At 39.5% G+C, this 26054-nt stretch overlaps 2 protein-coding genes across 4 annotated transcripts in view; both read left to right on the top strand.

Annotated features, from left to right (window-relative positions):
* The window catches only part of LOC106077280 (probable G-protein coupled receptor 19), a 35967-nt gene extending 15919 nt beyond the window's left edge, over positions 1–20048 (top strand). The window contains exons 1-2 of one of the 3 annotated variants that reach the window (XM_056043897.1): positions 8156–8368; positions 17500–20048. In XM_056043897.1, the coding sequence (XP_055899872.1) occupies positions 17600–18781 (1182 nt within the window). In that variant the 5' untranslated portion in view covers positions 8156–8368; positions 17500–17599 and the 3' untranslated portion in view covers positions 18782–20048. Of the gene's footprint in view, positions 1–8155; positions 8369–17499 lie in introns of those variants that run through there. The other 2 variants (XM_056043896.1, XM_056043895.1) reach the window with 2 other exon arrangements.
* Positions 1144–8481, top strand: LOC106079362 (uncharacterized protein K02A2.6-like). Its single transcript, XM_056044549.1, has 2 exons — positions 1144–2412; positions 8422–8481. Exons 1-2 carry the CDS (start codon positions 1144–1146, stop codon positions 8479–8481), a joined length of 1329 nt encoding a protein of 442 aa, XP_055900524.1.
* Positions 20049–26054: the final 6006 nt, after the last annotated feature.

Here is a 26054-nt window from a genome sequence, read left to right as displayed (position 1 = left end):
TACCAAGGTTATCGACAAAAATAGTTGAACAGTTCTCTGATGTATTTGAGGATCAGCAGGGTGAATTACCTGGTGTTGTACACTTAGAAGTGAATCCTGACATAACACCAGTTACATGTCCATCTGGTCGTGTACCTTTAGCTATGCAGGCTAAAGTAAAGTCTGAGTTAGAACTGCTAACAGAAAAAGGAATCATTGAGCCTGTTGATAAGCCTACTGACTGGGTCAGTCGAATGGTGATTGCAACAAAAAAATCTGGGAAACTCCGTATCTGTTTAGATCCTCGTCCTCTCAACAAGGCACTTAAAAGAGAACGTTTTCCCCTTCCAGTAATGGAAGACTTGCTTCCTAGATTATCAAACGCAAAAATGTTTTCAAAACTGGACCTTGCAAATGCCTATTGGCATGTGCATCTGGACGAAGCATCGAGTTTGCTCACAACTTTTCAGACACCCTTTGGACGTTACAAGTGGAGAAGATTACCATTTGGAACATCTGTGAGCTCAGAACTGTTTCAGAAACATTTAAATGCTGCTCTTGAAGGTCTTGAAGGTGTGATTGGTGTAGCTGATGATATTATAGTTTATGGTTCCGGAGACACATGGGAGACAGCTTCCCATGACCATGACAAGAATATTACAGCATTATTTGAGAGATGTCGCTCTGTGGGAATTAAACTGAACAAAGAAAAAGCTGAGATTAAAATGAAAGAAATTACATTTCTGGGACATCTAATTACAAGTGATGGTTTAAAGATTGATCCTGAAAAGGTAAAGGCTGTTAAAGAAATGAACAAACCAACAAACGTCGAAGAAGTTCGGCGCTTTTGTGGGTTTGTGAACTATCTTGCTAAATTCCTACCCAAACTATCCGACGTCATTGAACCAATTCGGCAGCTACTTCATACAGACATCCCTTGGTCATGGTCGAGAAAACATGAGGAGTGCATTCTGTGATATACAATCTATGGTGACTCAAGCTCCTGTGCTAGCATTCTACAATCCACTTAAAGAATTGACCATACAGTGTGATTCCAGTCAAAATGGCCTTGGTGCTGTCTTAATGCAGGAAAGTAAACCCATAGCTTACGCTAGTCGATCTTTGACTGATACTGAAACTAGATATGCACAGATCGAGAAAGAAATGCTAGCAATTGTATTTGCTCAGGATAAGTTCCACCAATACACATTTGGTCGACATATAACCATTGAAAGTGACCACAAACCTCTTGAAGCAATAATGGCTAAACCTCTCTCAGCTGCTCCTCGAAGATTGCAGGGAATGATGTTGCGTATACAAAACTATGACATAACTGTGATTTATAAAAAGGGAAAAGAAATGTATCTGGCCGATACACTTTCAAGAGCTCATATCAAGTCGTCAGCAAACAGTCAAGGGGAGTTTGAACTCATAAATATGGCCGGTTTCCTAGCAATTGGGGAAGAAAAACTACAGAAACTAAGGGAAGGAACCGAGAAAGATAGGACGCTTCAAAAACTTCTAATCACAATTAATCAAGGTTGGCCAGAAGGCAAGCATCTTCTACCATATCAGCTAACGCCTTATTATAATTTCAGAGACGAAATGTCAGTCCAAGAGGGGCTTATATTCAAAGGTGAAAGAGTAGTAGTGCCCAAGTCACTACGACTAGAAATGAAAAAAGAAGTTCACTCTACACACTCAGGCATTGAAGGATGTCTAAAAAGAGCTCGTGAGAGTTTATTCTGGCCAGGAATGACTGGTGACATAAAGCATTATATTTCAACTTGTGAAATATGTCAAGCTTTTCAACCCAACCAACAGAAAGAGACTTTAATGAATCATGAAGTTCCCACACACCCCTGGGAAAAGGTTGGTGTTGATCTATTCACACTTGACGGCAAAGACTATCTTGTGTGTGTGGACTACTACAGTAACTTCTGTGAAGTTGATCGCCTAGAGAACACTAGTTCAGAAACTGTCATAAGAAAACTTAAAGCCCATTTCGCTAGATATGGCATCCCATCTACAGTGGTCTCTGACAATGGACCTCAGCTATCTTCGGACAGCTTCGCAAAATTCGCCAATGATTGGAGTTTCAACCATTTGACGAGCAGTCCCCACTATCCCAGATCAAATGGGAAAGCTGAATCAGCCGTGAAGACTGTAAAGACATTGTTTCTTAAAAATAAAGATCAGTTCATGGCTTTACTTAATCATAGAAGCACCCCGAATAAAACTGGTACTAGCCCATCACAGGCATTCTTCAACAGAAGAATCAGAACCTTGCTGCCTATAGCTAAAAGCCTGTTGAAACCTCAAGTTCTGGATCCTCAGAAACATAGAAAAGCGCTGAAAGAAAACCAGAGGAGATCAGCGATTTACTACAACTCCCACGCTAAAGATTTACCTCCCCTTGCTAAGGGTGAAGAGGTGAGACTAAAGTCAAGGTCGCGTGGCCACGAGCGTTGGCAAAAGGGAGTTATAACTCGTCAGTTACAACAACGGGCGTATGAAGTTGAATCAGAAATGGACGAGCTCCCATCCAAATCACAAGAAAGATGATGCTTACTATAAGCTATCCCGACAAGACCAGCGTCTAATCTTTCGACTCAGGACCGGACACAACAGAATGCGACAACACATGTTCCGGAAGCTCAAAATTGGAACCAGTGAAATCTGCCCATGTGGAGTATCACCAGAAGATGCCGACCACGTCCTCCAAAACTGCTCTCTCTACCAAGAGGCCCGTATAAGACATTGGCCCCAAATCACCCCAATAGAAAGAAAACTATATGGAGAGCTCCCTGATTTGGAAACCACTGCGCAGTTCATCTCATGTATTGGTCTAGCCATATGAACACTCCAACATAACAATGAGAACGATGAAGAAGAAGAAGACTGTCCTAGCAAAGCCAAGGGGGTTTTGAGTTTATAACCCCCTACCAGGGGATTTCGCAGTTAAATCCCCCTCTTCTATAAAACAAAACGAAAAAAATAATGCTAACGACAATCCCCGAATTCCAAGAGCATAGCTTAGAAATATTTTGATTTTAAAACCCCTCCGAAATTTACGATAAAACCCCCTCTTCAATATAAGACTATCCATACATCAGTCACCAAATTCTATGAGGGTTGCCGAGAGGGGTTTTGTGTTTAACCCCCCCCCCCTCCAGCGGGGTTTGCAGCTAAAAACCACCTCTTCAATATACATATAAAAAAAGCAAATTATACACTTAAATTCTATGAGCGTAGCCAAAGGAGTTCTGAGTTTAAAACCCCTTTCAGCGGGGTTTGAAATTAAAAAATACCTCTTCAATATAAAAAAAAAAAAAGCAAATTAAGCACTCAAAATGCTATGAGCGTAGCCAAGCCAAAAGGAAGAAGGGGTGAGTTTAAAAAACCCTTCTCCAGGGGGCTTATTTTAAAGTTTTAAACCCCTCCAGATGGTTTTGAGTTAAAAAAAACAACCCCAGAGATGTTTTAGTTTAAAACTCCCCAACAGATGATTTGGACGATAAAACTTCCCTTTTCGATATAAAATCTAAAGCAAACTACAGTCATCTAATTCCAAGAGCGTAGCCAAGAGATGTTAAAAATTTCTACCAGTGGCTGGGCTCCATAAATAAAGTAATGTGAATAGAGTGCCAAAATTGAAAAAGACTAAATGTGGCTCAACAAAGATGGCTAAGACGGATTTTAGTAGTCAGTTATAGAGATCAGGTCTTAATCAAGGAAATCCTATGCAGAACTGGGAGTCGACCTCTTAGTAAGGTTGTGACAGAGCGTCGCATGAGGTTTGCGGGACATGTTCTCCGACAAAATGAATTAATAAGAGTTTCGATGACATGAAGGCCATTACGAGGAAAGCGCAAACAGGGACATCCTAGTACAACTTAGCGTCAGCCTTTCGTGGAGGTCCTCAGAGCAGGTGGGAGAAAGCTTCAGACATTGCCAATGACAGATTTTTGACAGATTTTTGTGGAAGCAGCTTGCCGCCCAATGCGCCGAACGGCGCGGAAGGATCTAAGTAAGTAAGAATAGCACATCAGGTTTTTGAAATAAAACTTTTTAATAGCAGGATAATGCACTGAAGGTACCTCAGAATATGTATTTTTTTGGTTTTTAATACGGAAATAACAGCTTTGTCGGCGGGGCGAGGAGTCTACAATTCTTCCACTAATTCCATGAAAAACCTAATCTAGGGTACTATCAACGTCTTTCGAAAGAATGAAGGGTCAGAATGTAATAAAGATTAGTTATGTACACACACACATAGTTCCGAAAGTCCTGGCTAAGCCCATGCTACTGGTAGAAGTTATGATGTAAGGAAACAGAACATATGAATACTTCTGGTAGAAAATATGATGTAAGGACCCATAGAACATATGAATACTTCTGGTAGAAAATATGATGTAAGGACCCATAGAACATATGAATACTTCTGGTAGAAAATATGATGTAAGGACCCATAGAAAATATGAATACTTCTGACAGAAGTTATGATGTAAGGACCCATAGAACATATTAATACTTCTGATAGACGTTATGATGTAAGATACCCATATGAATACTTCTGACAGAAGTTATGATGTAAGATACCCATAGAACATATGAATACTTCTGACAAAAGTTATGATGTAAGGACCCATAGAACATTTTAATTATGTAATAAGGAAAGAATGAAGCGTGAAAATTATTTACTTTTTGCCCCTCGCCAGTTCTAATTTTGCTCTGTAATTATTTGCATTTAAAATTGATTTAAAAATTTTATTACACAATATTCGATATCAGCTAATCAGCGTACTTTTAATTTATTCTTTCTATTTTTAGCTATGTATACTCACCCCTACGACCAAATCGCATTCTCACACATTTTTTCGTTACATTTTCTCCTGGTAAAAAAAAAAAGAGAATGTCGTCCCTACAACGCACCTCTCAGTGTGTCAGTACTTTTCCCCTGTTTTGACTTTTACCATTATCTTGACCTTACGACCGGTACTCATCTTGTATGATCCTTGAAGTATCGTTCAATGTTTATGTTATCAGAAACCGTGTTGAACAATATATAAACCACATGCCTAGTTCGAACATTCCTCGTACAAGCTCAAATTGAAAGGCATTAGTGCCATGGGCGTAGCCAGGATTTTGTTTCGGGGAGGGTTTTGGGAGGGGGATTCCCCCCCCCCCGCCCCCCCCCCCGGCCGGAAAAAAATTATATATATATATATATATATGTGTGTGTGTGTGTGTGCACATAATTAATCTTTATTATATTCTGACCCTTTCGGAAGACGATTATTGTTTATTGTAGACTACCCGCCCTTGCTAGCAAGGGGGTCTGGGGGAGTTCGTAGCGCTCCCCCAGCGCGGGGCGAAGCCCCGCCGCCGGGCACTATTTCTATTGAAAGCCAACAAAATGCATATTCTGAGGTATCTACAGTGCATTATCTTGCTATTAAAAAGTTTTATTTCATAAACCTAATGTGCTATTCTTACTGACTTAAACCCTCTCGCGCCGTTCGGCGCATTTTCCGGCAAGCTGTTTCCGCAACTTTTATTTTGCGTAATTCATTTTGTGTGAGAACTTGTCCCGCAAAACCTCATGCGACGCTCTGTCACAACCTTACTAAGGATTCGACTGCCAGTTCGGCAAATGATTTCTTTGATTTAGACCCGATCTCTATGACGGACTCCTAAAATCTGTCTTAGCCATCTTTGTTGAGATACATTTAATGATTTTCAATTTCGGCTGAAGACTATTCACACTTTATGAATGGAGCCCAAGCCACTGGTAGAAATTTGTAACCTTTCTTGACTACGCTCTTGGAATTAAGGGGTTTTAAACTAGGAAATCTCTGAAGTTTTTTTGTTTTGCTTTTAATTCAAAACCCCATTTAGCTACGATCATAGAATTTGGTGACTATAGTTTGCTTTAAAATAATATTGAAGAGAGAGGTTTTCAACTCTAAACGCTCTGTAGGGGAATTTTAAACTCAAAACCATCTGGAAGGGTTTTAAACTTTAGAGAAAAAGCCACCTGGAGGAGGGGGATTTACACTCAAAACCCCTTTGGCTACGCTCATAGATTTTATAGTGTGTAATTTGCTTTATTTTTATATTGAAGAGGTACTTTTTAGCTTCAAACCCCAACTTGAGGGGGGGGGGGTTGAAACTCAAAACCCCTTTGGCTACGCTCATAGAATTTTTTGAGTGTAGTTTGCTTTTTTTATTTTGAAATGGGGTTTATCGTAAATTTTGGAGGGGGTTTTAAAATCAAAATCTTCCTCAACTGTGCTGTTGGAATTTGGGGATTGTTGTTTGCATTTTATTTTTGTTTTGTTTTATAGAAGAGGTGGTAGGGGGTTTAAAATTCAAAACCCCCTGTAGGGGGTTTTAAACTCAAAGCCCCCTGGTAGAGGGATTTGTATCTCAAAACCCCCTGATAGGGGTTTTTTAAATCTCAAAACCCCCTGGTAGGGGGATTTAAACTCAAAACCCCCTGGTAGAGGGTTTTTAACTCAAAACTGCCTCGGCTGTACTGTGGTAAGTGATGATTTAGTATTAAAATCTCACCTAAAATAAACAAAATGAAAGCAAAAATCAGTCACTTAATGCCGTTCTCCCCCCCCCCCCCGCAGGGGGGGGGATTTCATTTCGGGGGGGGGGGGTTGAACCCCAAGAACCCCCCCTGGCTACGCCCATGATTAGTGCCCCTTACAGTGGCGTATCAAATTTAAACAGAGTTTGAATAGTTGAGTTCAATGAGATGTCCCCTAGGACCAGCTAATTAGTGCAACAGCAAACAAAACTGTCTTGAACTCAGAAAATGGAAACTCAACACTTTGTGCTGTGCGTGTAGCTGCACTTCAACTATGGATACAGATGTCCATGTTTCAATTTCTGCATCCCCGCAGAACATATGAATCTGAATATGAATCTGCTGGATTCTGAAGGGGGTTGCTGTCCTGCCTCATCAAGGCGCCCGGGTGGAAACGGTCGTGAGAGGAGACGATTAGGCCAAATGGGTGGCGAAACAATGCTCCCGCGGGAGTGCGTAAGAGGGTGAGAGAGTATCCTCATTGCACTGTGCGGGGATGTAAAAAAGCTCCCGCAGCGATCTGTTAATGTCCAGGCGCCGTCCCTCAAGGGGCCGTTACATAAATGGCGTGTCCCGCACGGTTAGCTGGTACAGTATACGAATACGACGGGGTTCCAGTGGTGCGGCATTCGGCCGCGTCTCTAGTCCGCGAGCCCGAAGTGTCCGTGTCCATTACTAATGAACGCGAAATCAAACTCTATAAGTTTAACCCCAAGTCTCACCTCCCCCCGGTCGGACAGGGTGGAGAGAGGAAGGAACTCGCAGCCCAATTCAGGGTGGTGAAAAGGAGCTTTTTGTTCCAAGTGCGACGCACACCACTACTAGACAATTTCAAATGGTGGAAGGGGATTCCGGTAAAGTATTACATAGTATTGTCGAGCTCATTAGCCTTTAACATAATGCAGTGTTTCACAGACTTATTCTCCAACGGAACACTTCGCACATTCTGAGTATTCAGCGGAACACTTTGCTTATTTTTAGAGACATTAATGCTCTTTGTGGCTTAATGGATAATTATTCCAGTAGTTTGTGGAACACAAGGGTACCGCGGAACAGTTTGCGAAACTCAGGCATGGTGCATATGTAGATAGAGTGACATAAAATTATTCCAACCCTGAAAGCAAGGGTCTAAAAACAAGAAAAATACAAAAATACTTTGTTTAAAAACAAAGCTTATCTAAGGGAAAGAACTCCACATTTACAACAATATCTCTTAATAATGTAGAAATTATTTCCCCATTTCGATATCAAACAAAACGATTAATGATTAATTGACTAACTGGTTAATTTTTAAATTGATTTATGCTTTGTTAGGTACAATAAATAATTGTTTAAAGTTCCAACATGATCAGAGAATGGGTGTGGGAAAAAAACGTGTACAATTATCTAAACTGTCTGTATAGACGCTCTAGATCTAAATATCCCAGATCTAGGTCTACATGGCTGGAAGCGATTTGACATCGACCAACAATAGCTGTGTGTGTGTGTGGGTGTGATTTGGGTGGGAGTACTGTATTAGAACTACATAACAAGGAAACTAACTCTCGTATTACGCAATATGAGTATTATTGTCACAATTAAAAGCAAACTATCAGTGATCCTCCGGTTGATGAGACATGTATTGTTAAACTAAATGTAGGCGTACTATTTCCTTATATTTTAGTTGCAACAAATTTTAATCAAACTAATAAGGCATTTTCTATTGACAATGAATGGATGATAAGTCCACAGTGACTCTCTGTGACTTCCATATTTAGCCAGATTTGACGTAGAGGAAATTCATGTCCGGTGAGGGTCGATGTAAGTTATTTTTTCGTAGTTGTGTCATTCTTAAATGGTAGCTTTTCCGAGGGTCTCAAATTGATGTTCAGAGGTCTCCTGATGGCCCTTTCAGAAGGTAGTTTCTGATTGGTGATGTGGGATGGTTGATAGTCTAGTTGAGTGATGGAGATGATGTATCATCTGTTTACTTGAGATGTCATCTGCGGATACGTAAAACGTGCATCACCCAGCGCTGCTATCGAAGAAAAGGCACTGAAGTTAACATTTGAAATAATAAATATAGGAGGTAAAAGGAATCTTATCCGTAAGACAGTTAATGAGATCTATTGATTAATCAGTCAGTCAGTCAGTGGTATTTTATAGATATATTAGGCGTATAGATTCTATGTGAATAAATCAGTAAAATTTAACGACATTTTACATTATATCAAAATATTTGACGCCGATTACCTAATTATCTGCTGGTGTAGCAACATCTAGACATCACATAAAATGATAAAAGAAACATTACCGGTAGGTAGACAAAGTAAAAATCACTTCGCGCCACTCAGACGAAACAATGTTTTGTTAATTCATGAAAGATAACTCTCTACAAAATAAAATGGATATTTTCCAAAAATGGTGGCAAGTCCATAGATAACAAGCTTTTTGTTTGCGTCCGCAGTACAGAAAACAGGGGCGGACTGGGTGTCAAAATCGACCCTGGCATTACCATACTGTTGGACCCACCAATCGCTTGGTGTATATATATTTATATATGATTCTAAATTACATGATATATGTGTATAGATCTAGGTGATTCCATTATTACGAGAGTATGTGTTTAGTATTAGACAGTAAAGTTCTTTAATGAAATAATCACATTTTCTGTACTTATTGTCATTCAAAGTGGCCTATTCGGCGACCCCACCGCCCATCGAGCGTTTGCCCGATGGCTATATAGCCAGTTCGCCCCTGACAGAATACGAAAGTGTTAATTAACTTTACATTTTTAAAATCGAAATTTTTTTTTCACTCTTTTATAGCCCTGTAGAATCTGATTAAAAATAAAACAGTAAACAAAGACCAATTTAGGCCTACTCATTACTGTAAATAGCCTTTAGTAAGAAAATCTCCAATACATGTAATCTGAAAAGACAAAATAGTGTCATCTTAGATCTAAATAAAGTCGATCTTTTGGGTCAGGAATGGAACGCTCAGAGATGAAGCGTTTCTCGTGTTCCACTATGGCCCATGCTATTTTAACTCTTTTCTCTCCGTAATTATTTTATTATTTTATTTATTATTATTTGTATTTTACTACCCTGTTATAATTAAACTTCAATAACTCGTGTGTTTGTTTAACATAAAATGTTTTATTTGGTATCGAATTATAGGGGAATGCATTCTCTTTTTTACGCAACACAAATTAAAGTTTATAAATCCAAAAATCAATTTGGTTAATGAGGTGAAATCAACGTTGGCATCGTCAATTAGGAGAGAAAGAGTTAATGCCATTCTTTGATTTTACTAGAAATTTGACATTTGGATAATGAGGATAATGACAGGATCAATCAAAACAACACCCATAAGAGCTATGGAGGAAACTGCTGCCCTGATCTCTCTGGATGAAAGAAGAGAAATAAAAATCCTTTCCCAATTCACTAAATTGGAAACCTTGGAGAGGCACCCACTCAGAACAAAAATCCACAAAACTGGAACAAACAACCGTCTCAAAAGGACCAATTTCATACAGGAATCTCTAAACCTAAAAAAGAAACACCAACTTGAAAAAATTACTCTGGAGTCCTCGATACACTATAATGAATCTCCACCCTGGGACAAAAGCCCTCTTCCTATTATAAGGGACCATATTGAAAACATAAAAAGAAAATCTGATTACAGACCAACAGAGCTCAAGGAAATAGTGAACTGTTTTCTACATACCAATTATCCTAGCAATCAGTGGATCAGAGTTTACACGGATGGCTCATCCCATAAAGCCACCACAAATGGAGGAGCTGGAATACTTATCGAATGGCCAGATGAAGGAAAACTAGAAAAATCCATTGCTACTGGAGAGCTCTCTGACAGTCACAGAGCAGAAAGGGAAGCACTAGCACTAGCTGCTACCATGCTAGCAAATCATCCAAGTTCCCCACACAGTCAGATTGTCTTTCTAACCGATGCAAAAACAACCCTCCAAAGCTTACAAAACTCTGATTCCTCTTATATTAAAAACCTCAGAACAGCACTTATAAAGCTCAACAACAACAGCAAAAAAATCTGTTATTCAATGGATACCAGCTCATATAGGAAGCTCAAAATTGGAACCAGTGAAATCTGCCTATGTGGAGTATCACCAGAGAATGCCGACCACGTCATCCAAAACTGCTCTCTTTACCAAGAGGCCCGTATAAGACATTGGCCCCAAATCACCCCAATAGAAAGAAAACTATATGGAGAGCTCCCTGATTTGGAAACCACTGCGCAGTTCATCTCATGTATTGGTCTAGTCATCTGAACACTCCAACATAACAATGAGAACAAAGAAGAAGAAGAAGAAAGACAGTTGATATTCATCATTGGGAAAAGAATTACTAGCTCGTTGGCAACACTGGAAAAACTCCAATTTGACCGTTATAATTGTTCAAAGTATGAAAAGAAATATGTTGAAACTTGACTATAGAATCAGAAAATGTTTATCTTGAACGGACTATACGTCTTCGGGTATGTCCACATTTTTTACATTATATTATATAGAGTTTAATAAATTAATGTTTAGGAAAATTTAGCGCATCTTCTTCTGGGTCTAGATCTAAAGACATATCATTGGAATATTGAATAATATTGATAGTGTAGTATATATACATTCGCTAAACAAGGAGGGGGGATGTAGCGGAGTAAAAAAATTTCAATTCTAGAAAATATATAATTCATTAGTGATTAAGAGAAAAATAATCTCTTTTTACGTTGTATAAAAGAGGTATTGTCTTTTTTTTTTTACAAAGATTATAAAAACTCACTGTCTGTCTGTCAAGTAAAAGGTTTGAGCATGTTTTTTCTCCCATCAAGTCCAATCTCGGATCAAGTTGACACTTTTCACAATTATTCATTGTACCTGATAAGACATGAATCGGTCAAAAAAATTTTAATTAAATAATTGTTGGTGATTATTTTGTTTGGTATCAAAATAAGGGGAGTTAATGCTACTTAATGAGAGATGTGGATGTCAATATGAATTAATCCCTCTATTACGTTTTTTTCTCCCGTTTCCCTTTTTTTTTTAAATCAAGCTGAAATTTCGCATAATTACTCCTTGTCGATGATAATACACGAATCAAGATAAAAAAAATAACCAATTATTTAATCCATTAGTACTAATTAATCAACTTTGTTTTATATAGCAGAAAGGGCGCTAAACCATGCCATTTTCAGATAAATGGCAGTAATTAGCGGTTCTTTCCCTCAAATAAGCCTCTTTTTTTTTCAAGAGGAATTTTTTTTTCGATTGCTTTTTAAAAAAGTATTTTTATGTTTTTGTTTAATGTTATTATTTGGATGAAAAGCACAGTACAATAAGATCACATTTTTGAATCACTGAGATAATCTTAGCGAGTGTTACGAGAGTGATATCTTTGAATGGAAGCACGAATGATGTTAGTGATCTATATGACAGGAAGAAGACCTTGTAGAGTCCTAGTTAAATGACATTGTGCTTATTTGAGAATCTTTGATTTCCAGTTAGTGTTACTGTTCTAAAGCTGACATTTCCAACGCAGCACTCCAATACCGTCTTGTGTCTCCAGTATGTGAGTCAATGATGTACGCAATCAATCAATACACTCCATGGGCTACAAGCACGTCTGCACTCACCCCCCTTACCCTTTACATGCAGTTATACTCTCATGCTCTTAAACACATACACATTTTCTTATACTGACAAACACATACACTTTTCATCATGCCCTCAGACGCAAACACTTTTTATCCTTCACACGGCACACATACGTCATACATACTTCTGAAAGCACCAAGAAGTAGTCACCACTCAATTTCATTGGAACAATAGTCATTGGAAAGAAAGTTTCAGAATGGGCAGGGTTCTAACAGCCTAAAATCCACCACTGAGTCAAACTTTTCTGACTACAAGATTACAAAATGTTAAGTCTTTGGGTGAAATTGACAAACCACCTTGACCCCATCAGAGAGAGGGGGAGAGGCAGGAGGTAGAGGGGAGAGACAGGGGTGAAGAGGAGAGGAAAGAGAGAGGAGGAGGAAAATGTGAATCATCATTTATTTTGAAACTCTCTTTTTAAAACTATGTTTACAATATCTGTAATGTCTGCCTGGTGTTTTCTTACTTTTAGGGTCTGCCCACTCACAACACAGCATCTCAATGAAGAAACTCAGTATTAAGCAAGTAACAGCAACTCTGGGAAACTCTCACCTTAACTACAAGTCTTTATATAGACGCTAGGCCCGGGGTCGGCAACCTGCGGCTCGCGAGCCACATGCGGCTCTTTGGAATGAAGCTGTGGCTCTTTAGTTAAACAAGCAAATATTATTTATTTTATCAAATTTTGGTAATCAAGATTATTAACAGCATTTTGTCAAAAGCACTCTACCATCGTCAGTTTAAAGAATTCTTAAACGAAATGGAGACTAATTATTCCGACCTCCTTCTTCCCCCCCCCTCCCCCCACCAAAAAAAATTGCTATGACTTTCCAAATTTAAGTTGATGAAACGTTTTGCTTTGTGCTTGAAAGAAATAAATACATTTCTAAATGAAAAAGGCATTTATCACATCGAATTACAGAACGACAAATAGTTGCAAAAATTTTACTTTATGATCGATATAACAGAGAAATGAAATGAGCTGAATCTAAAACTGCAAGGAAAGGGAAACCCAGCCTATGTTTTGGTAAAAGAATTGATTTGTTTTTGCAGAAGAAATTCAGAGCGGTCAATTACTTCATTTTGAATGTCTAAAGTAGTATCGTTATAAAACCAATGCAACTTTTGACACGAATTACTTCAGCACTTATACAAAAATCAAAGATGAATTTCTTGACAGATTTGAGCAGTTTAAAACCAACAAAACCTTTCTAGCATTTCTAGTACATCATCTCAACGCAAAAGTAACGAAATTCAAATCTTCAGATCTGGAATTGATACTGAATCTCTAGAAATTCAATTACCGGTAATGGATCTAAAAAAGTGAAGCTTTGTGGGGTGAAAAATTTACAGAGTTGAAAAGCAATTTAGAAGTCCAGAAATGTATGTACGTAACGCAACAAAATTTGACAGATTTAAAAGGAATGCCGCGAGTTGATTCGAAGCATGAAATAATATTCCAGATGGCTACAGTGAGGTGAAAAAGTTGGCATTTGGATTGCTGACTATCTTTGGATCTACATATTATGTGCAAGCAAGCGTTCTCTTGTATGATTACAATTAACAGTAAAGTAAGAAGCCAAATTACAAATGAAAATTTAGAGTCGTATTTGAAACTAAAAACAAGTTATGAGCCAAATGTATTCCAACTTTCTAAAACCATGCAAGGCAAACGCTCCCATTGAATTGGTTTGCTCAATCGTTTGTTATTGAAATACTATTTAAAGTTGTAAGTAAATTTTTACTTCTTTAGTTGTTACCGACAAAAAAAAGTATTATCTAATAATGCCATATTTATATTATCTGATGTGTCAAAACGTTTGTCTATCTGGAAAGCACTTTAACAGCAAACGCCAACCTAGATGATGAGGTAGACTTCCGTATTGCACGTGCCAGTGCTGCTTTTGGCAAACTTCAAGGACAAGTGTGGCAACGGAGAGGACTCAGCATATCCACAAAACTGAAAGTCTACAGTGCTGTGGTTCTCCCGTCACTCATATTTACATCAGAGTCCTGGATCCTATATTCCGCCACACCAAAAAATTAAACTCCTTCCACCTACGCTGACTAAGGAGTATCCATAATGTGCGTTGGTCCGACCATATACCAGACACAGAAATCTTAAAGCTGTCCAACATGGCGACAGTGAAAAGGTTCCAACTTCGATGGGCGAGACATGTGGTCAGCATGCCAGACAATCGCCTTCCCAAACGACTTCTGTACGGGGAGTTGTGTGCATGAAAGCGCTCCCAGGGAGGTCAATACAAGCGCTATAAAGACACTCTCAAGAGCTCCTTCAAGGAATACGATATCGACTTTCATGGCTGGGAAGCACTAGCTCTCGATCGCTCCTCATGGCGTGAAGCTGTGAGTCTCGGAGTCTCAAGATTTGAAGCAAGAAGAGTGGCAAGAGTGAAAGAGCGCCGAACCAAGAAAAAGCTGAGAGAATAAGCAGGCCTACTGCAACTGACCAAACCTACCCATGCCACGTAAAGCCGGCTTTTTAAAGCGAGGATTGGACTTTACAGTCATCTTCGAGTCCATAGGAAATGAGAAATGGGCTCATCTTCGATTACGAAGGAGGAGCTGTATATATAAATATATATGATTTGTTGTGAAAAACACTACTTATATATGAATTTTTTTTCCCAATAAAAATTTTTTTGTGTGAGTACTAGTTGGCAAGAAAAAAATTGTGGCTCTTTTTAAACTTTGAAATTTTGTAAATTGTAATTTTTGGCTCTTCCGACTCAAAAGGTTGCCGACCCCTGCGCTAGGCCTACATGTTCCTACCACATTACATGTTCCAATATCAACAACCAGTCGCTCTTGCCAACTATGCTATCATGACAGCCAGACCACTCCCTTTTTAAGGGTCACTAATGTGAAACAGTAAATGCATACACACGTCTGTCATCAATACTGTTACAATATTCAAGCACTGAAAATGAATCTTAGACAGTGGGTAGACTTGTTTGTTTTCGAGAAGACAGCGAATCTTGTAGATCTCAAAGTCTTCATCTCAGAACTTTTCACTACCACCCTATGTGACTCAATGGAAGCGCTATTTCATACACCTAATTATTCTCAGTTTTCCCCCTTTCATCCCGTATGCAAACACCTCACATGATCCAGGATACTCTTTCAGACTCTGCAGTAATTGCGACACATTAATATTGTACATAAATGTGTGAAATCGTGGGATATTTAATGTGTTTATATCACATAAGTGCATTGCTTTAAAAGTGTAATGTGAAATTGTGTAATTCACTGACCTAGTTTTGAAAACCATCCGACGAGGATGAACATCATCTAGGTCAGTGGTTCCCAAACTTTATTGTCTCGTAGACTCCTGGGGGTCTACATAGACCACTTTGGGAATCACTGATCTAGGTCTACTCTTCTATGTTCCCATTAAAGAAAATGCTTTTCTGACAAGGACAGTTGGAATCACAATTGCTTGATTTGCAACTTGTTGGTTTCTTAGCATATAATTTTGTTTTGTTTGTCTCATTGTCTTTTTAAGTATGCGTATGCGGCCGGCTTTTTAAAGCGAGGATTGGACTTTGCATTCATCTTCGAGTCCATAGGAAATGAGAAATGTGCTCATCTTTGACCACGAAGGAGGAGCTATATATATATAGTCTTTTTAAGTCGCCGATGAGTTACGACATAATGTATAAGATTACCTTGGACTCATTGATGGTATAGTATGAAATAACCAGCCCTATGTACTTCAGAGATCCTTGCGGACCATCCATCCATCCATCCCAGTGGCGCTACAGCCCATGGAGGGCTCTGGCCTGCTTTAACACATCCTTCCATTCAGATCTCTCCTGGGCCTTTCGTCTCCACGCCCTAATCCTTGCGGACCATTTCTCTTATTTGTGTTACTCTTTGCCTCGAGAACTTACCGCCCTAGTTGCTTTTCAGTACACGAATTTGAAACACTTCCTCAATGAACTCAAGACACACATTTAAGAACATTGTCAAACGTGTTGAAAATAAGTTTGTCAAGTAAGCCAAGTTTTATGGCTTATAAGTCCTCTAAGGACTATCTTGTTGATGGCGCTATATGGCTTCAACTTTCAATTACTATTATTATTCCAGAAGCGGCCTTAGCAGTGCGCGGGGCCCTGGGCGGCGAGTGTCATAGCAAGGCCACGAATATTTCTACGATGGGCTGAGGTGGAGGAGGCGGGGTAGAAAGGGAGAGAAATAGAACCATTTAATGAGATCATCGTAATCATCTTCTTTTTTTGAAGTAACGTCTGTATTATATAAGATCGTTAAACCAGTCTTAAAACTGAACATGTCCTAAGCCAGTCCTGGAACTGACTATGTCCTAAACAAGTCCTGGAACCGAACATGTCCTAAACCAGTCCTGAAACTGAACATGTCCTAAACCAGTCTTGAAACTGAACATGTCCTAAACCAGTCCTGAAACTGAACATGTCCTAAACCAGTCTTGAAACTGAACATGTCCTAAACCAGTCTTGAAACTGAACATGTTCTAAACCTGTCTTGAAACTGAACATGTCATAAACCAGTTCTGAACTCTTTTGAACATGTCCTAAATCAGTACCCGTGCATTCGCTTACATAGCACGCATCCTATAACGCCATTAATCAACGCTTTGATTTTTCAGTGAAAAACAATGAGACAGCCTTCAATATGCACATTTGAATGTGTGGCCTCATTAATAATGGAGTCCAAGTATGTCTCCTCACAAACTTTTCAAATGTTTCTTGTCTTCGTTTTCTTGCAATATTGATTTTTTTTTCATTGGAAGACGAATTTTATGACTTCCTTTAGTTCGGTAGGTAGGCTATTACTTAGGTAGGTAGGCTATTAGGTGTCCATTACCATCAGGAAGACGACCTAATGAGCCATCAGTTGGGCAGATTTGTCACTCTGCAGGGCACACTTTTTTCCACGCTGCTATTACATCAGAAATTGTAATTGTGAACCATAATTCCTTTGGCTAGACCAGTGTTTCCCAAACTTTTTCCTTAACGGAACACTTGGCCCATTCTGAGTATTGAGCGGAACACATTGCTCATTTTTTTTTAAAGAGAGCTTAATTCATGTGGTGGCCTACTAGTTAATTATCCCAGCAGTTCGTGGAACACCTATTCGGGTCTCGCGGAACAATAGGGTTCCGCGGAACACAGTTTAAGAAACACTGGTCTAGAATCTAGTGTTATATATTATGATTTACACTTTTAAGTATGCCTACTGTCTCTTGTTCTCTTTTCAGATAAACTCTGAACCAACAAAATGGAAACCTCAGATATCACAACATGTTTATCGACCGCATGTTGGACAGTTGAAAGATCTGTGTCAAGACTCTCTGAAAGATGATGTTCAACTCCTCCTATGACGTCACTTCCCTGGCGACGACGCTGCTGGAGTACGACGGCTTGGTAAGAGGTTTCCAGGAGCAGCTCAGATCGCATCCTATCATTGTGCTAGAGTCCTTGGTGCTGTGCGTCATTTCCATCATGGCGCTGCTTGGGAATACCCTGGTCATTGTGGTCATCCACCGAAGTCGACGGGTCCAGTCCACTACCAACTATTTTGTCGCAAGCATCGCCGTAAGCGACATGGTTCTCGTTCTGCTTTCGTCGCCTTTCGTATGTGCTCGGGTGATCATGCAGGGCTGGGTTGTCGGAAACGTGATGTGCCGTCTTGTACGATTTGTACAACTCTCTTCCATGTCCACTATCTCATTCGTCCTAGTGGCCATCTGCATTGACCGGTTTTACACGGTCATTTATCCACTCAGCTTTAAGGTCACCCGAGGGACAGCCAAGCGAATGATCATCGCCGCGTGGGTCACATCGCTCCTGGTTACCGGCTTTTGTCTCTACTTCTTTGAGGTCAAGAGAGTGTCCACAGCAGGCGACGTCGTTCGCGTATTCTGCCCGACTTTCATCCCGGCAAGCCATTGGTCGAGCGTGATCTACGCGGCGCTGTGCGTCATCACACAGTTCGTCTGCCCTCTGATCCTTCTAGTCATCGGGCATTCCCGCATCTTGTTCTACGTGAGATCGGTGCGCAACCAGGTGCGACACTGCAGTCATTTCAACGCACCGGTGCCGAGAACAAAAGTCAAAATGGTCAAAATGCTGATGCTTCTCAGCGCCGTCAACCTCCTTCTATACCTTCCTTACTACGCCACACAGACAGTCTACTGCTTCGGCTACCGCGCTTTCCTCAGCGATGATGTGTTCGTGGCGTCTTACTGGTTAATCAGCGCCTCGGCCGCCTCCAAGTCGGTGGTGTACGCGTGTCAGAACAGCAACTTCTGGCGCGGCTGCAAGGAGGTGTTGTGCATGTCGACCATGAAGTGCTACCGCTTCAACACCTACATAGTGACCAGCGCCTCTGCTGTGAGCAAGCGGAATTACGTGGGAGTCATGGACCTAGCCAAAGAGCAGACCAGCTTTAGTATAGACTCACCAATCAACACAAGACATAAATCAATCGAGGCGCCCCAGTGGCTAACTATCGGTTCTCTGCCTACGACTTGTTTGTGACGTGTGCTTTTTTCAGTTGTATAGCAATATTAAAAGTATGAAATTTAAAAACTGTAAATATTTTCCCCACGAAATAATACATTTTATAATATTGCATACAATGTAGATCTACAATGTTGTTGAATGAATCATGGTTGAATGCAGAAGCCTTTTAAAGTTTTACGTGGCAATAAAAGAGCTATTAAAAACTGTAAATAAATATATGAATACCGTAATTTCAAAAATGTTTTCTATGTAAAAAAAAACAACAAACTAGCAATAACATATGATAATTACTTTAAAAACCCTGATGAAATATTCATCACTTTTCTTGTTCCATATTCCAAGACTAATTTCCTACTGCTATTAACGTAGGGAGTAAGCAGCTAGTGTGGGTTGCCCGAACTATTATTACTTTTAGCCATGCTTTTAGCTCTAGGGCTTTTTTTTCTTCAGAGATTTTGTTCATAGGGCTTTAGATTGAAATTCAATTTCCACACTCGTTCAGTCATTCAGACAGATAATAAGCTTCGCAGGTCTTTTGGAATACTCGTGTATTAGTGTTAATAAACCTTTTTTTTTTTTCAAAGCTTATATCAACTCTGTCTGGGTGAATTTTTAATTTCTTTTAGCATTATTTCTCCCACTTCCCATTCTCGGATATGGTTGAGATTTTTAAATAATTCATTTTGAATGAGAACACATGAATCAATCAACAAATTAATCAATTAGTTAATCAGTTCCATGGTTAGTGGTCATTAACTCCTTTTGTTTTAAATAGAAAAAGGGAGAATTAAAACAGGGGACAAAACTTTTCTCCGAATGTTCTTCGAAAGACTTATTTCATACTCAGTTGTTCACCTTTAAAAAAAAAAAAAAAAACACAACTTCATCTAGTTTCGGCAATGAAAATCGAAAAGAATAGTTTGTTTATTATTTTAACCACATCATTTTTTTTTTCTTGAGGAATTTATGATGTAAGGCTTCACTTTGACAAGAGCAATTTGAATAGGATTACTTTCAATAGGTTCCCATATCTGTAGGCATTCTCTTGTGTGCCTTTGCGTTTGTTTTGTGTGTGTGTGTTTGTTTGTTAAAAAACTAAATAATTTCTCAATGGCAAAATGAGCGTTTTTACAAAGCTTATATCAACTCAGTCTGTCTGTCTGGCAAAAGTGTGAGCATCTTTTTTTCTCCCATTTCCCATTCTCTGATCGAGTTTAAAATGTGCACAATACTTCATTAGACCTGACAAGACATGAATAAATGTAAAAAAATTAAACTACTAGTTTATTAGTTGTTGGTGATGAATTATTTTGTTTGATTTTGAAATAAGGGAAGCGATGCCTCTACAAATAAATCAATAAATAACTTAATTAACTTATAAATAACTTAACGGTACACTTTTACAAAGCAAACCTCCAAGTGTGTGTTTATAACCAACCTATCATCCGATGTCTCCTTTTTAACACAAGACACCGCCAGCTGTTGCTTTTAAAACCTCACGGCCACCTAATAAGACAGGGTGTTTACAGGAGTGTCAGCAAATGAAAAGGGGGGGGGGAATCAGAACTACCTAACCTGTCCGCACTCAACTCAAAAGGTCTATTATCACCCTGGTGCCGGTCCAAGAGTCTAGCACCAGGTGGCGAATGGCAGGTTGTGAGACTACAGGCTAACACCTGCTTCAACTACAGATGTAGACGTAGACACGCTATGGTGGTGAGGTCCTGTGTTATGGGGTTCCAGTCCAGTCACGGTATGGTGGTTAGGTCCTGTGTTATGGGGTTCCAGTCCAGTCACGGTATGGTGGTTAGGTACTGTGTTATGGGGTTCCAGTCCAGTCACGGTGTGGTGGGGTGAGGTCCTGTGTTATGGGGTTCCAGTCCAGTCACGGTGTGGTGGGGTGAGGTCCTGTGTTATGGGGTTCCAGTCCAGTCACGGTGTGGTGGGGTGAGGTCCTGTGTTATGGGGTTCCAGTCCAGTCACGGTATGGTGGTTAGGTCCTGTGTTATGGGGTTCCAGTCCAGTCACGGTGTGGTGGGGTGAGGTCCTGTGTTATGGGGTTCCAGTCCAGTCACGGTATGGTGGGGTGAGGTCCTGTGTTATGGGGTTCCAGTCCAGTCACGGTATGGTGGGGTGAGGTCCTGTGTTATGGGGTCCCAGTCCAATCACGGTGTGGTGGGGTGAGGTCCTGTGTTATGGGGTTCCAGTCCAGTCACGGTATGGTGGGGTGAGGTCCTGTGTTATGGGGTTCCAGTCCAGTCACGGTATGGTGGGGTGAGGTCCTGTGTTATGGGGTTCCAGTCCAGTCACGGTATGGTGGGGTGAGGTCCTGTGTTATGGGGTCCCAGTCCAATCACGGTGTGGTGGGGTGAGGTCCTGTGTTATGGGGTTCCAGTCCAGTCACGGTATGGTGGGGTGAGGTCCTGTGTTATGGGGTCCCAGTCCAGTCACGGTGTGGTGGGGTGAGGTCCTGTGTTATGGGGTTCCAGTCCAGTCACGGTATGGTGGTTAGGTCCTGTGTTATGGGGTTCCAGTCCAGTCACGGTGTGGTGGGGTGAGGTCCTGTGTTATGGGGTTCCAGTCCAGTCACGGTATGGTGGGGTGAGGTCCTGTGTTATGGGGTTCCAGTCCAGTCACGGTATGGTGGGGTGAGGTCCTGTGTTATGGGGTCCCAGTCCAATCACGGTGTGGTGGGGTGAGGTCCTGTGTTATGGGGTTCCAGTCCAGTCACGGTATGGTGGGGTGAGGTCCTGTGTTATGGGGTTCCAGTCCAGTTACGGTATGGTGGGGTGAGGTCCTGTGTTATGGGGTTCCAGTCCAGTCACGGTATGGTGGGGTGAGGTCCTGTGTTATGGGGTCCCAGTCCAATCACGGTGTGGTGGGGTGAGGTCCTGTGTTATGGGGTCCCAGTCCAGTCACGGTATGGTGGGGTGAGGTCCTGTGTTATGGGGTCCCAGTCCAATCACGGTGTGGTGGGGTGAGGTCCTGTGTTATGGGGTCGCAGTCTAATCACGGTGTGGTGGGGTGAGGTCCTGTGTTATGGGGTCCCAGTCCAGTCACGGTGTGGTGGGGTGAGGTCCTGTGTTATGGGGTTCCAGTCCAGTCACGGTGTGGTGGGGTGAGGTCCTGTGTTATGGGGTTCCAGTCCAGTCACGGTGTGGTGGGGTGAGGTCCTGTGTTATGGGATCCCAGTCCAGTCACGGTATGCATACTGCATCAAGGATAGAAGCGAAAACTTCGGAAATGTAAAGGAGGGCGGGAATTGTTAAATTTTAATAAATGTTTCTGGTAGCATTCGTTTCCTTTGAAGTCAGTGTAAGATTATAATTTCCCTCCCTTTTCTTAAAATTAATCTCCTTTAGCTTATTAAAAAAAATTCTCCCTTTCAGACCTTGAGATCTATGGGGCAGATGATGTAAAAGTCATCTGTCTCTGTGGCCCAAGGTTAACTACGGTGTCACGTGGCCAGCTTAACGACCAACCGCTTTTACTTTTCCCGACTAAAGAGCTGGGTGGACTCAGAGGCGCCCAAAGATCCCGAAATTAAAAATCCCAGGATTCGAAGCCAGGACCCCCGGTTCGGAAGTCAAATATAATTTATATTATTACGTGATATACTAGATTATTTTTATTAAACATAAACTAAGGTAGTATTAGTTCATCTTTTCAAATATTGCACACTATCACTTTGTATTACTTGTAAAAAAAAAAAAAAAGTATTTATGAACATTCAAGTACGCAGCAGTTGTCGTCCTTTAAAATCAGGGGCTCTCAAACTGTGGTCGGCGGGACCCCCCCCCCAGGTGTCCACAGAAAGATGAAATTCTATACAATTTAAGTAACTTCTTCGCTAAAAACCAGTAGGCCTATATCCGATCAGATAAGTTTAATAATAATCCACTCGCCTTCACTACTGTTTACTATGTCTGGTTTGTACTATTCTATGTCAAAACTTAAACAAATAGATTTTTCCGACTGGGTATTGAAGCTTTTATCGCATGGACAAACTCAGATCCCAATCACAGATGATCCATACTAATGCAGGAATAACTTATCCATACTAATGCAGGAGCAAATTATTCAAATATCCACAAATCAGGAACATAAACCAATGTTCAAACTAAGATAAGATAAATGGTGATTACAAAAAAAAAAAAATTACAATTTTATATCCTGCACTGTGGGTTATTGTGTAGAAATTGTTGACTGCTTTCCTGACTTCGTATTTGGTAGAACGTGGATTCAGTGCCGTTATTAACCTTATCACAAATAAAAGAAACCGACTAGAAATTTTTGCTAGTGGAAATCTGCAGGTAGCTAATTTAAAATATTTAACCGATCTTAGAAACACTCAGAAAATCCTATCATTCTCATACGAATCATTATATTTTTTTAGCATCTTTATTTTTAAAGGAAAACAAAACAATTTTATTAAATACCTGTACTATAGATTGTCGTTGTCACGTATATTTTATCTTATTATTAGATCGTTTAACTTGATTTTCTTGGTGAAATATATTTGTGACACATGCGGATTCGGAGGTGCCATAATTAGACTTCAAACACTTTAAGAAACAATGAAGTGACACAGACTGGTGTACTTTTCTTGAATGTAGTTCTTTAAACTTGAAACAATGACTGTATGTTCAGTACATATACAAAGTAGATACAAGATACAACGATAATAATCACATAGGTTCCGTGGGTAAGTCTTGAATTTAAAAACGGGTCCACAGATCAAAAAAGTTTGAGAACCACTGCTTTAAATAGTCTCGATGTATTTCCAAATGACTGTTTTTACGGAATTATTGACGAGGCCAGATGATGCTCGAACCCGAGTCCATTGAGATCAAGAATTCTAAATCTCTATGCTTTTTAGTTCATCCATTGAACTTTTAAGAAGTGGCGTCGCTCGGGGGCTGAGAGTGTGCCGACCGCATTGAAGGACGACTTTCCAGAATCGACATCAAAGTGGTTAGAAATGTATACTATACAAAAGAAAGCAACAGTCTTGTGTTAATAATCCTACGTTTTAAAACAAAATGATAACATTTTACAGATACCGATTTTAAAATAGAATGTACACATATTTCATCAGTAAATAATTGGGCTAATTGGCGCAGCCCGGGGGGGGGGCCACCTCTTCAATATAAATAAAAGCAAATTACTCTCAAATTTCTATGAGCGTGGCCGAAAGGGGGGGGGGGTTGAGTTTAAACCCACCTCATCGAAAGATTTGCGATGACATGGAGGCAATTACGAGGAAAGCGGAAACAGGGAAATCCTAGTATAACTTGGCGCTACACTTTCACGGAGGACCTCAGAGCAGTGGACACCTAGTGGGAAGAGGCTTCAGATATTGCCAGTTACAGATTTTTGTAAAGATAGCTTGCTTCCCAATGCGCCGAACGGCGAGGGTGGATCTACGTCCTAGGTAACTAAGAATAGCAGATTAGGTTTTTGAACTAAAATTTTTTAAATCGCAGGATAATGCACTGTAGATACCTCAGAATATGCATTAAGTTGGCTCTCTTCTTCATGGGGGGTCATTTCGTAAATCAGTCTGTAGGCCACCTTCCATGCTATCGGAGTAATGTTTTTATTGTGTAATTGCGTGAATATGTCTGTGTGTATAGACCACTATTCCTAAATCCTTCTCCTATTATTTTTCTAAGCTTTCAATTTTCTTTCAGTTAGTCTTTAAGTGCTGTGTAAATGTTTCATTGGTTCGTAGGTGTCTGGTTAGTGATCTGTAAAAGAGGGCAATACACAGTCGCGCCGTAGATTTAATATACCGAATGTCACTTTTGGATTATGAGCTATAAAACTTGAAATTTAGATTTAAATAAGAAAAGGTTGTCATATTCCAAATAAAATTAAATATTAATATTTGTTAAAAATGTTATATCAAAATTTATCAAATAATTTGATATAAAAACTGTTACTTTTTAAATATATTTAATATTTTAAAGTTGACTTTATATTTTAATAGGTAAATTACGAGAAGTATGTTACAAAATAAATAAAACTAAAAAATAGTTAACCTTGCGTATCTCCCTTAGCAACTTTTGGAAATTAAATTATCACATAAATGTATTCCTTTTAAATATTAGTACTTTAGTATTACAGGAAAAACATCAGACACTGATGTAAATGATACGAATAAACAGCATTTGAAAAATAAATAAAACAAGTATTATTAGATGAAAAAATATTCAAAAATAAACTGATCTGATATTGCAAGGGACTCCACTGATACCAAATTACACTGCTGCTTAAAAAAAAAAAAAGAGAAAAAAAAAAGAAAAAAAAATATTTTTGACGCGACTGTGTATCGCCTGGATTAATGTTATAGTATTGGACAATTAAAATTCACGCTTATCAGTCAGCTAATAAAAGCACTAACAAATACATTTAGCATTGTATTTCCAGGGGATTATATTGGCTTCTAGGCATTGTCGTGAAAGGCTCTACCTCAAAACGAATCTAACAGACTCAAAGACCACATTGATGATGCTGGAGTAGCCCTCCCATATCTCAAGGAGACCTTTAAAAGAATAGTGATAACCTGTTCTCTAATCAGCCTAGTTTTATTTAATTTATTTTTCTTTACTTATATGAGACACACAGGGCAGTTGTACCAAACCCTACATTGACTTGCCTTGCCTAGCTACTAGCTTGTGTCACGGGACATAGCATTGCTGTCAATTTCCTGTAAGAGTGGTTATGTTGCTGTGTAACCCTTGTTACCGAGTTCATTTATGTTAAATATTGTTGCTGTTTAAGCATTAATTCTGAATATACTTATCATGAACAAAAAAAAATAGTATATCGCCTAACTTTTGTGGGCTTTCATTCTTTGCCTCTTTTTTAGGTCTATCTGTCTCTTTTATGTACTTTTTATAATTATTATTTAAAAAAATGACTGCATTTTACAAACATTAAATTGTAATTAATTAAAGAAAAGTATAAAACATGATTAATTATACTTGTATATATATATATATATATATATATATATATATATATATATATATATATATATATATATATATATATATATATATATATATATATAAACAAGGTTACAAAGACAGTTTGTGTGTAAACACAAACTGAAAATCGGCCCCCGAAGTGGTCCACCCAGGCAGATAAAAAGGCAGGTTTCAATATTATCAGAATGAAATTCTATCAAAGACAAATGACAGAGAAAAATGGAGAAAAAAAGGTTAACAGATCTTGTTTGGTGCCCCAGCGGTCAGGCAGACCAAAGGATAGATGAAAGAGA

Source organism: Biomphalaria glabrata, chromosome 10, assembly GCF_947242115.1.
Source record: "Biomphalaria glabrata chromosome 10, xgBioGlab47.1, whole genome shotgun sequence".
Taxonomy (NCBI): Eukaryota; Metazoa; Mollusca; class Gastropoda; family Planorbidae; genus Biomphalaria; species Biomphalaria glabrata.
The sequence above is the reverse complement of the archived record's forward strand: the minus strand, read 5'-3'. Positions and strand labels throughout refer to the sequence as shown.